This window comes from Micromys minutus (assembly GCF_963924665.1).
Source record: "Micromys minutus genome assembly, chromosome: 12".
In the NCBI taxonomy this organism is placed as follows: domain Eukaryota; kingdom Metazoa; phylum Chordata; class Mammalia; order Rodentia; family Muridae; genus Micromys; species Micromys minutus.
Window position 1 is genome coordinate 57500552 of NC_137981.1, and position 13260 is coordinate 57513811.

At 45.6% G+C, this 13260-nt stretch overlaps 1 protein-coding gene across 1 annotated transcript in view; it reads right to left on the reverse strand.

Moving 5' to 3' along the window:
* The window catches only part of RNASEH2B (ribonuclease H2 subunit B), a 38456-nt gene that overhangs the window by 2115 nt on the left and 23081 nt on the right, over window positions 1-13260 (reverse strand). The window contains exons 6-9 of the mRNA XM_080926429.1: window positions 8809-8873; window positions 7963-8068; window positions 5990-6071; window positions 4847-4889 (exon numbers count right to left, since the gene is read on the reverse strand). Of these exons, the coding sequence (XP_080782555.1) occupies window positions 4847-4889; window positions 5990-6071; window positions 7963-8068; window positions 8809-8873 (296 nt within the window). The remainder of the gene's footprint in view (window positions 1-4846; window positions 4890-5989; window positions 6072-7962; window positions 8069-8808; window positions 8874-13260) is intronic.

Below are 13260 nucleotides of genomic sequence, written 5' to 3' on the forward strand. Positions count from 1 at the left end.
CTCAAGAACTAAGCCACACATCTCTTCCAAGAAGCAGCCTTGGTGATGACCGGCCACACCTGAGTAGGTACAGACTCGGTTCCTGCAGCCCTTCACTGATATAAAACCCACTTCGTATGTGTCAGGCACTGTGGGCTAGTCTGTGGTTCGACTGAGTGGGTACAGTCAGGGGGCCGAATAAAAGGCACAGAAGTTGGAGACAAAATGCCCCACGGAGGCCCTGTGCCAGGCCCTGGCCTGCTCTGGTGTCCACTACTGAACACAGGCAGCATTAGTGTGTCTCCAGCTTTGCACAGCCTCCTGCCTTGCTTTCTCCTTTCCGTTCGGCTGCTTCCCCATTCATCCGCACAGAAACCACACAGCAGGCATCGCAGGACAGGGAGCCTGAACAAACACTCCAGGTGGAAACGGAATGGAGTTAGATCTCAAGTAAACTCTGACACCAGAAGAAACCTAATCAAAGTACATTTATTTATTTGTTCACTTATGTGTATGTGCAGGCACATACATGACATGACACATGTGTGAAAGACAAAGGACAACTTGAGGATCTTGGCTCTCTGCTTTTATTACATAAATCCCAAAGATCAAACTCAGGGCTGGCAGCGAGCCTCCTTATTTCCTGAGCCCTCTCGCTGCCCTGTTTCATATCTCTTTCTAAAATGACATCTACATACACGTTTAAATGACACACATATATATATATATACATACATATCTATGCGTGTGCATCTATGTATGTGTTAATCTGAGTCTTTGCACACGCATCCTGTCTATTAAGCCCAGTGCGGTCAAATCTTCACATATTTTTCACCCCTCACCAGGCCCCTTTGCACCAATGCATGTGAGACTTCTGTGACTAGCTGGGCTATGCCCTTAATATCAGGCGATCACAGTGTAGGAGGAAGCCCCACCACAGTCTATGCAGGGAAAGCACAGCAGGGTGGTCGGGCCTTGCTGCTGTGCAGAGGGCAGACTGCATGGTAGTCACACTTGGATTTGCCCAGACCCTCAGCTCTTCTGGAACTCCACACACATCAGCCCTGTTCCCTGAGAATGCAGACTCTTCCCCGTTCCTTCCTCCACAGCCCCCGGGACACCAGATAGAGACCCAGGACTTCTGAAATTCCTTGCCATAAAGAACAGAAAGAGGGATTTTCTTGGCCACAGAGAAGTCTCTAGCAGAGGAATTTTCAAAGCAAAGGTAGGCTCACTGTACAATAATGACCGACCAGCACAAAGTAAATGGCTGCACCCCAGGTGTGGTGGCACATGCCCGCAATCCTGGAGGCTGAGGCATGTGGACTGCCATGAGTTCAAGGTCAACCTGGACCACAGACTGAGCTGCAGTCCACTTCAACTCTTGACTCAGACTCTGTCTCAAAAGATAAAACAAAAGAAAACACCTTCCCAGGTAAGGAATGGAGGTGCACATGAACCAAAAGAGCTGGGCTGGCGGCTGGCAATATTCAGACTGAGCATGAAGTCATGAAGATGGCTGTGTCCCTTCTCTATGGCAAGTATTTCTCTATCGACTCAGGGTGTCCAGCTGCTCAGAGACCTGGCAGAGGCTGCAAAAGCCAAGAACATGTCAGAGATGACTCTAGATTAGGGCTGCCCTTCACCTTGACCAAAGAACCTTCTCCTTAAAGTAATCATGGTTAATGCAGAGTCATGGTTCTGAGTCGAGGTTCTGAGAACACACGGCTATGGAGTGTTCAGCCTTCTGTGAGGCACCCACATTCCTCTAAGGCTCAGAGAACATCACTGAAAGGGGAACAAAAAGAAGGAAGAGCCTGTCTACCAGGGAAGACCGTGAACCGCTGCCTCACATGCAGGAGACTGTCACTCAGAGGAGCAGCACAGCTCACAAAGGGACTGGAGAAGATGGAGCCAGTAAGGTTCAGTCACAGAGTGGGGCTTGTAGGTCCCAGTCCCACCTAGGCCAACTAATGGCAGTTGGGGACTTTGAGGAGAGAGTAAATTATTGTCATTGCTTAATGTGCAACTGGTGAGCTACCTAGGTTCCAGGGGACAGCACCCCGCCCATGCCCACAACACTGGGGAGTGCAGGTGGGGGAAGGAAGTGGTTAAATCCGGCAGGCCACAAAGTAATGCCAAAACCAAAGTAAAAGGACAGGAGAGTGGGGTGGGGATTGGTAGCAATGGGGGAGGCAGAGAGGCTGAAGGAGTGCCAGCAGAATATATTACATACATGCATATTAACTATACACATGCAAATTAATTTTAAAATGTATCACAGAAAGATGGCATCACAAAGCACTTGACATGCCTCATTCCACCAGAAAGCCAAACACAGAAATCTACTGCTCACTGATGGCGCACTTAGGTACAGTACCAAGGACACGTCGTACAAATGTTCAACATGCAGTAAGAGGAAGAAGTTCCCATCCACAGGAACGAGTTAAAGTATCTAAAGGGGACAGGAAAAGAAGAGGAAAGGATGGGAGGGAAGCAAAGTGGAGGGCAGTAGGGGGAGGGGAGGGGAGTGATGGGAAGACACAGAGAGAGGTATCTTCTGCATGTGACAGTTATTAGCTAATTCTGGAATAACTCTTCTAGATACACTAGGAAATCAGAGAGTGTGGGATTTCTGTTATTTTGGTAAAAGTCTGAATCAGCATGGGCTGTGCAGTTGCTTCAGGAGAACCGAACAAGTGGACCAGAAGGCCATACAAAGAGCAAAGAACTTGACTGAGCAAGTATGTTCCAGGAAGAGAAGGAGGCAGTGGTCCCTAGACCAATGTTCTCTGGCCTTCAGCCCTTACAGCACAGATGTTACGTTCTATACGTCCCTTTGTAACCACATGCGCAGACTCATATCTTATTAAAACCAGACAACTCTTGGACACAAATAGGAAAGTCAGCAGCCAGAGACAGCCGGTGCTGTTTAATGTTCTTTAGGGGGTGTGATGGGGCTGGAGGTGGTCCGGACAGGGTTTCTCTCTGTAACCCTGGCTGTCCTCAGACTCACAGAGATCCACCTGCCTCTGCCTCCTTAGTGCTAGGATTAAAGGCATGAGCCACCATGCCTAGCCGTGTTACACACAGTATGTCCTCCAGTACAGGGTGCCCCCTGAACACTGGAATCCCTGGGACACACCAAGTAGGTGACAACAATCTAGAGACTGAGGCTCAGAAGCACGAGATGCTGAGATTTAAATATTTTGGCAAACTAAGGCCCACAAGCCAAATCCAGCCAGTCCTGGGTTTTATGGAGGAAATGTTCTTGGAGCACAGCCTTGCTGTGTGTCACAGGGGTTGTGCTCTCACCGACACCAAAGCCGGGTAGTCTCACCACGGTATAAAACAGTAGGTCTCAACCTGTGTGGGTCCAGACCCTGTGGGGGTTGACCAACCCTTTGACAAGGGCTGCCTAAGACCATCAGAAAGCACAGACAGGGTCACAGCATCAGGAAGGTTGGGGACCACTGCCCTAGACTAACACTGACACATTTCTACCTTCCCGGTGGAATGCTTCTAAAGCTGCCACCGCCCTGGCCCAGCAACCAGGCCATGGAAAGGTTCTGAGCATGCTGGCGATCCTGAAGGCCAGAACAGTGAACACAGGGGAGTTGTTAACCACAGCATGCCATCCCCAAGGAACCTCTGCTGTCGGTTTAGACACTGAAGGGTGTACACTTGTTCCCATCTTGGAGTGGCACACAGGGACCTAAGATGTGGCCAGCTGTGAGGCAGGCTGCAGTTCTAACCAAGCATAGATGACACCTAGCGTCTCCACTTGGATCTGGGAAATTAACACTAGAGGTGGGAGGAGTCAGGGTAGCAATTCTGAGAGTATCTGGAAAAACGGAAATAAATGCTTGCCATGCTAATAAGAGAACCGGAGCTCTCTAGCCCCTCATAACCGTGGATATAGTGACTTATGCTTGGAATCCTAACATGGGGATGGGGGGCGTGGGTGGGAAATAGAGGCAGGCAGATCCCCTGAGTTCGGAGGGCCAGCCTGGCCTATTTGATAGGCTCCAGTCCAAGAAGACACAGCAAACAAGTAGGAAAACATAGTGGGTGGCGCTTCCTAAAACACTGTCCCTTGGCCTTCGCAGGCATGTGTGTACGTGTTCGAGAACACCCTGTGTACTCGTGAACACAAACACAAAGAATTCCTATTAGTAGAAGACAATCATACACAAGAGTCCAGGCCGTCCTTTCTTCAAAGGGGTCTTTATGTTAGAAAAATCATGCTCTGTGCCCCTTTGTGCCAATGACAGTTACATTTGGCAAAGTGACTTTCATGTAGAGTCAATGCAAAAAGATTTCAGTCAGCATGGTTGACAGACACTAATAATCCAGACCTGAGAGGCTGCGGCAGGACTAAGACTGAGGCCAGCTGGAGACACATGGTGAGAGTCTATCTCAAGGAACAAAAATAATGATGATGATGATAAATCTGTAATATATTTTAAGACTTATTTTATTTTTATTTATGTGCATGTGCATGTATACAAGGGTGTGTGCCAAAAAGGGCATCAAACCCTCTTGGGCTGGTTAGGTGGTTGTAAGCTACCTATCATAGGTGCTGGGGACTGAACTCTGGTTCTCTGCACAAGGGGCAAGCACCTCAGTTTTTGAGCCTCCGCCTAAGTATGTTAATAGAGGTACCTTGCAAAAATCAACTTGGTTTTCACCATCCAGGAAAAACACACACATGAAGACAGTCATACAAGCCAGAGTTCAAGTGATACCCTGTCATGTGAAGTACGATACTACACACTTTAAAACAGATGGAGAAGCTGAAGTAATGGGTAAATGTAGCGTTTTTCTAAATCCCTAAAGATATCTTAGTCCCAGTGTCGTGTCTTACCTTTGATGGAGGGTTCGGCGATGAAGCTGGGAGTTCCGGAAGCCTAAGGAAGTTAGAAATAAGAATCATGCTCACGGGTTCTCAGAAACAACAGAGAAGCTGGGCCAAGGCATAAGGACTCTCAACTGGTGGAGAGTTCTGACCTGCACACTGCCTGCTCACCCCAGTGAAGACGGAGTCTCACTGATGGACAGACGGAGGTGTCTAAGAGACATCGGGAACCCACCATTGGACTGAGCTGCCTTGCCTTTTCCACCATGAGTGCATTTGGCAGAAGGGCATTTTTTCTTCATAAATAACAATGCTATCATTTATTTAAAAGTGGAAAGTATTTAACTGTTGGGAAAGCCACATGAACGCCTTCCTTTCTCTACCAAAAAAGTGTTTATTTTGCATTATCTTTCAAACAAAATATCTGACTCAAATTTTGGTGGAAAGAAAAGATCAATGCAAAGAATGGAGAGGAAACAGCAGCCTTGACAAGACGTGGGAATCCAGAGAAACATCAGGCAGAAAGTTGGAAAAGACGGCTAGAAAAGCAAGCGTTTCACACCTGTAACTCGTAGAGATTATGGAGTAAAGAAAAAGGATTTAATCAGGATCAGGAAGCATACATCAGCACACATAAAACCAACTACTAATCCTTGAAAATTAACAAGAAAACGTCTTTAGAACATGTTAAAAATATTTTGAAGGAAGATACAAAGCACATCATCCCGAGACCAGCTACCCATGAGCACTCAGCACCGTGAAGGTACTTGGTAAAGATCCTGTAACTGTCAACTCTGACATGCATTTTTAAAACTATTACCATCCATCTTTCCCGTCCCATCTCTCTTAAAATGACCACAAAGAACCAAATTAACTGTCATAGGGATAAAACTTCAACACATGGCTTTTTTCTAAAACTGCACAAAATAATAATTTTAATGTCAAATTTAAGTTGCTACAGTCAGTTTCTACTTAATCAAATCATTCTACTTAATGTCCATTAGGAAAATTTCCGGCTCACACAGTATGAGACAGCCCATGGTTAACAGCTCATCGCAACCTGCCATACCACGCCGTGCCACAGAGAAACTTCCTGTCAGAAAGAGGCACAGAGGAGCTCGTGAATTAGGACTGAAGATGAATGATACTTACTTCAAGAACCTTGACAAAGCATCACTTAATTCTTTAGGGATGTAATCAGAGATCAGACCATGGGCATATCGGACATAATCTTCTGTAAGAAACAGGGTAGGAAATGAATGAAAGATCATTAGTAATAATTATGGTGGCTTGAGTCAAACCGAGTCAAACTCAAATTCTTGCTCTAGGCAGCTTTGGAAAGTCACCTAAACTTTAGTTTCAGTTTCTGCACTGGAGAAACGGGTACTAAGACCTGCCCGTTAGTGAGGGAGACATACAGTAGATGAGAGGCAATGGGACACTGCCACAGATGGGTGGGCCTAAAACCACTACACATGTGAAACATGCCCACAGCTTGCTTAGCTGAAGTCCCACAGGTAAGCAGTCTGGTCTTTAATCAGAGTTCAGTTGATGCAGAACTGAACATTTTCATCAGACTCTCTTTAGAACGTGCTGTGATTCTGGGCAGCTCACTTGCTGCCTCTAACGCTGTGCTGTTGGGCTGCAGCCGGAGGTGTCCATAGGCTCACGTTCTGGGTTCTTGTTTGGAGAGTGGACGGTATTCGTCTGAAGGCAGAGGAGGGCTTTGAAAGAAATGCCTGCTCTTGGTTCTGGCTTCACTCAGCTTCCTATTTGTACCATGTGGCACGAGTCCCTGCCATTGTGGATGGATTTTCCCCATCACAACCTTTCTCGTCACGACGGCACACAGGTAACAGATGCACATAAAGGGGCAGGGACTGGAGCAGCACAAGGCATAAGGCAGCTTCATGGTGGAAGAGTGAGAACAGGCCAGCCAGAGCCTCTGCTGGGGAGGCAGCTGCCAGCTCTGCGCTCAGCGAGACTTGTCAGCCAGGAGAAGTCGCCTACCTCTCTAGGACCACCATTTTTAAAAATTAGATCCAGCTCAATAAATTTTAACATCCCTCCTTTTTTTTTAACCATCCTGTCTTCTTAAAAAAATATAATTTACTAATTGATTGATCTATCCATCCATCAACCAATTTGACTCAGTCTTCTGTCTGACTTGGCTTTCTTAGACACTAAAGGTACTGTCTACTGGTATACTGAGTCCAGCTAGCATGCTGGCCACAGCAAGGTGCTGGAAAACTGACAACTTCTCGCAAGCGCTGTTTCTTGTGCTGTCTCGTGCACTGACTTCTTAGTTTCACACAGTGCCTGGGGACTCCTCCCAGGGCTTGTGTGTAGGCAACACCTGACTTGTGAGCTACATCCCCAGCCCATGGGCCCACTTTGTTTATGGCTGATATGAAAATTATAACTCAGAACAAGTAAATGCTGACTTGGATTTAAGGTCGGAAGAATGTGAACCACATCACATAACTGTTTGTATTTAACTGCATGTAAAAAGACAAGGGGTTTCTACGCTGGAAAAAGCAAACAAATGCTCCTCACTAATCTATAAGAAAATGTGTTTCTAATGAGATAGAAGGAACGGTGAGGATGCAGGGCAGGGGTGGAGTCTGCCCAGCATGCTTGAACTCTAGGTTCAGTTCTGATGGATACAGGAAAGGAAGGGAAGGAGGAAAAGACAGAAATAGAAACCCCCCCACCCCAATTTGCCAAGTGAGTTAATTTTCATACAAAGAACCCTCTCAGGAGACTTGAGATACTGGGAATGTAAAGAGCCACTTTCCACTGTGGCCCTGAGGCAGGATGACCTTCAGGCCAAAGGCCAAAGGCTTTACTGTTTGCTAGCTAGGAATTTGGCACAGCCTTACCTCTTATGACATGCCTGGTACACCTGTCATGTTATAAACACTTTGAAAGGTGTTCAGAGACACCACCCCATCAGTATAAAACACTATTCACCAAATAAGTGATTCAAGAATTTGGTCACGTTTAGGTGTCTGAGATTAGAGGACCTGCCCACATCTGTGAGTCCACAGGAGAACAGGAAGCTCCTGCAGTTTGAAACCATCGGAGAGCAGACACGGGTAAGTTGGTGGCAACCTGTTGCTTACCTTCCTTGTCCTTGGAAGCCTGAGCACCAGGGAAATATGCAGAGGACTGTACCCGGGCTCCAACACTGACATCATTGGCTTTTAGTGCTGCCACAGTTTGCTTGACCTAGGAGGCAAAGACATTTTGGAATGCTGTGGCTTTTCAGAGTCCACCTGATAACCAGGAAACATTTAAATACCTAGATCTTTGCCAGCTATGGTAGTTTAAATAAGAATGACCCCCACGGATGAAAGCTTAGTCACCAAGCAGTGAAACTCTTGGAGAGAATTAGGAAGATTGGGAGCCATGGCCTTGTTGGAGTAGGTATGGTCTTGCTGGAAGAAGTACGGTTTCAAAAGCGCATGTCAGGCTTGCTCTCTATTTCTCTCTGTGTGTGGATCAGGATGTAGTTCACAACCACTGCTCCAGCGCCATGGTCACCACCGTGATGATAACGGACTAAACCTCTGAAACTGTCAGCCAGCCTCCAGTGATAAGAGTTGCCTTGGTCACGGTGCCTCTTCACAGCAAGAGAACAGTGACTGAGACACCAGCTGTCAGAGGGTAAAATGGCTGTACAGTTAAAGAAGGGGAGCCGAGCGCTGAATGGTCAACACAAGGTCCTGAGACTACACCTCCCAATGGGGCTTGCTGTGAGAATGGAGAGAAACAACTTTACAGTTAACCTGCCCCACTCTGCTTATGTGAGCAACATGTAACAGTAAGAGCTGCTGGCACTCAGGGACGGGGCTATGCACTCAAAGAGAACCGGGTTCTGCTCAGCCGTGGCTCTCTACAGGCATTTCTCCTGCATGTTCGAGGCGGTCCTGGATCTGGTTTTATTGTTAGTTTGCAAAGCCACACACCTTCTTCTCCAGCCACTCCAGTGTCCTCTCTGGGCTGTACTTATAGTACCTCTTGCTGTTCACCTCTGCATTAAATTAAACGAGAAAAGTAAGAACCTCAGTATAACAGATTAAACTAACACACACCATAAACTTCTAACACAAGTACGTACACAAGTCAGTAACCTAGACATCTCACAGTGTGTGTTATTCAAAAACTCAAGATATAAACTTGAACACATGCTTGAGATAGTTTAAAAAAAAAAAAAAAAAAAAAATCCCAAGCACAGTTGGCTGTCTCGGAAATCAGCCACCATCAATCGAGCAGGAACTAAAGGATTCCTCAACTCAGACACACAACCGGAAGAGAACAAATTTTTAAAAGGCAGCCCCAACTAACATGCTAAGTAATCTTAATTTTTTATGAACAACTCACTTCAATATTTTCAATAAAACACATCCCTTTTCAATAAGAATGGAAACCCCAAGGTTTGGGTGGGAACCAAAGCCAGACAGGCAGCCGGGAAAGTCACTGTATAGATTTAAAGGGTAAAAGAATCTTCATGGCTGCTGATGCTTCCCTGGTGGGAATAGTGGTGCCTAAAAGCAGACACATCTGCCTCTTGATGGATTACCAATATAATCAGGGGATTCAGACTCATGGTGACCTCAGCGTGGTCCTGGACAGAGATGAAAATTCTACCTCTTATAAATGATACTTCCTTTCTAACCAAAGCACCTGGCTTTATCCTCTGAGTCGTTAAACCAGGACCTCCCGTGTGACACACTGTATATTAGGCTCTCTTCTTCCTCCCCCTGGGCCTTCTCTGTAGCCATGTAGGAGCCATGTTTATAACTACTGGGAAGCCTGTGGCCAGCGCAGACTTCACGGGGAGCCGCACTTCTGGCTCTGGGCCTTAGGAAATAGAAACTGCTTTTCCAAGGTAGTTTACTGAAGTCTATTAAATGATCCTGAGCCTCATGTCAGTGTGTCTCCTCCCTGGTGCAGCGTGTGGTCGACGGCATGAAGGACCAGGGCTACTGGCCTGGACTACACTCCTCGGAGGCCATCTCTCGCCCTGTACACAAGTCAGACACTGAGCCCTCAGCCACTCAACAAAGGCATAGGTTAGTGACTTGTTAGAAGCTCCACTCACGCCCTAAGAGACTTTGCAGAGACCCTCAGTGTTGAAGACTCTCATGAAAGACCCGCCTGTGCTGTTCACTTCTTTTGTCCTGACTTCCAGTATCCTAGAAGAACCTTCACAGACTATATTAAAAGAAGAGAGAAGAAAAGACAATGGCAGCCGAGAGCAGCAGCAGTGGGAACGACATGCTTTATATCTTCCCTGAGGCAAGCGCCTGCTGTGTAGGGGAGCTGACACCTGACCTCCCGAAGGGGTCGAGGAGAACCACTGCTCTAGAGCTCACAGAAGTGGGTCACAGAGCACGCTCACAGTCTCTGAGAGGTATATGCACGCTGGGGCCTGCGGCAGCTCCTTCCTGAGGGTACTGGCTATGACAACTACCTGTACTGACCCACCAGAATGAGCCACTTTTTCTCCATTTGGGCCTTTTTGGGATGGTCGATATTTAAAACAAAACAGAGCAGAAAGGTCACGCCCCTTCTTTAATTTTGTACTGACACACATTTTAATATGCCTAGAAAAAATGAACGAGGAGAACTACTGAGTCACATAAAACTGTCAAGTGTCATAACTGTGCCCTAAGAAATATTTACTAGATGAAAGACAAGATAGACTTTAAAATGGTGGTTCTGTGTCTTAAGAAATACTGGAGTTCTTCAGGATTATACAACCTTTTGTCCTTTTTCTTCTAGAAGTTAAATCACTTTTACTTTTGCATTTAACTCAACAGGGTACTTTGAGTTTCTATCAATGTCCATTATTTTCATATAGACATATGGTTCAAAAGCCCTCTCACACTGAACTTCATAGCACACACACATACACACACACACACACACACACACACACACCCCTAACCCCCACACTCACACATACTCACATAGACACACACACCCATACACACCTACACAGACACACACACACACACACACTCATACACACTCACACACACACACACATACACACACACACACACACACACACACACACACACACCCCTAACCCCCCACACTCACACATACTCACACAGACACATACACACCCATACACACCTACACAGATACAGACACACACACACTCACACACACACACACGTTATCCATAAGTGGCCATGCATCCCAACACCTTGCTTACTCTAAGTCCTGCTGCTTTGTGGGTCCCTTCAGGTTTGTACACACACAATACTGTCTACAAGGAAAGACACATTCCCAGTGGCTCTTCAAGGACCTGCCTCTTCCTCATATGACTACTGAACCTTCTAGACTTCTGTCAAGATGAAAACAGATGGAATTATCAAACTGGTCTACAGGAGAAGGTATGTTCGGTCTTTTACCGGATGGTGTAAGGGTGTGTCACAGACATCTTTATCAGAGTGAGACAGTTCACGTCCGTACTTCACAACTGCATCTGCCAGTTACCTTTTCTGTAATCATGACTGCAGCTTTTCTTTTACGATATACGACTATGTGAATTACCCAAACTTTCTAATGTCCATCAAACTTTATATTCCTAATCTATTTATTTATTTTCATATTCTGTTAGGCTTTTTCAGTCTGCGGTGGCCAAAGGCATTCGCCTAATTTTCTTTTTATAACAACTTTGATTTTGGTATTGGGGCCATTTCTGATCTCATAAAATTTTAGTTTCATAGATTTCCGTCCTCATCTATTTGCTGAAAATGTCTGAGCAAATCTTCTTGTTCTGAGTATTATTTCTACAGCAAAATACAATTTACCATGAAGCCAACTAGTCTCTCTATCTAGAAAGATTTTACCTCATAAATGTAGAGGTTAAATTCCTGCGATAGGCTATCCAATCCCAAGGTATTGATTGGTCTTCAACACATAAACATATTAGCAACATCAAAGGCCTCAACTGGCCATATTCACTATTCATAAGTGTATGTGCATATACATATAAAAGAGGAGGATGCTATGCATTTGAGAGGAGAGGAGAGTGTTGGGTAAAATAAATACAGTACTCATGTATGAAAATCCAAAAAACAAAAAAGAAAGAATAATAATAAAAAACAACAACGCATGCACGTACATCCTAAACTTAAGCCTCACGAGTCAGTGAGTGACAACAGTTGCATATGGTAGAAGGGCTTTGACCGGTCTGAAGCATCTTGAGAGACTGAGTTTACAGAACAAAAATGAAAACAGTAAGTTCTGATGATGTAACACATTCAGTACAGTGTGCAAACCTGAATCCCCCAGTGGTTTACTGAACAAACTGCCTAGGGCACACCTTCATTTCTACTTTCTCAAGGTTTCTCACAGCCAAGACGCTCACAGGCCCTTCCCTCCCGGGTTAGAGCCTCAGTAGTTGTGTGCTCTGTTTCCAGTGTCTGCTGCCATCCCATGCCCAGCACAGGGCAGCTCTGGCTTGTTCTGTGAAAGGCTGAGTCCACGACCCTATTAGTCCTTCCCCGTGTCCTCACTGAGCTTTCTATTATGTAAATTCACAGGCTATGTCATTACAGGGGGGTTGGTTAGTAAGAAACCCCCAAGTATTCTCTGTAAATGACATCACGGAGGATCTGTACTGGGATGATTCTGACAATCTTGGTACCACATACCTCTCAGAGCCAAAATGGATCCTAAATGTGGCCACATAGGGATTAGCAGACCCCTCGGATGTAACAGTTAGTGCCCCTCCCCCCACGTGGATGCTTATTCATCACTTTCTTGGTTCCAGAGGAGCTGTCACAGTTGCCAGACCATCTGTAACCCTACACTGCCAATCAGCATGTTCTGTCTGGTACCCACACTTTTTTTTTCTTAGCTCTGAAACCATTAGGGTGATTTTTGAGATACTGACACCAAGTTTGCATAGTGCTTCTAATTCATGAAAACACATTCACAGAAGAAAATGAAAACATGGTGTACCAGAAACTGGGGGATCCAATAAAAGCAGCTAGAGGGAAGTTTATAGCTAAACATGCTTATGTTACAACCAACCAGCCAACAAAAAACAACCCCACCCAGATCTCAAGTACATAACTCAATGGGGTACCTCATGTCCTGAAAAAAGAGCAAGCCAAAATTAAAATCATTAGACAGAAAGGCAGAATAAAGACAAGGGCAGGAACCAGCTAGATACAATGAAAAGAGCCATATAGAGGACCAAGGAAAGAACTGGCCTGAAACAACAAGATGATGAGCAGAGCCTTAGCCAAACTAACTAAAGGAAACGAAGAGCCAAAGCAATAGAATTAGAGAAAATACTGCAACTGCACCAAGGAAATTCAAAAGATGGCCACTTGGAAAACCTATATCCCAGCGCACTGGAAAATCCTAAAGAAATAAATTTTTAGATCTGC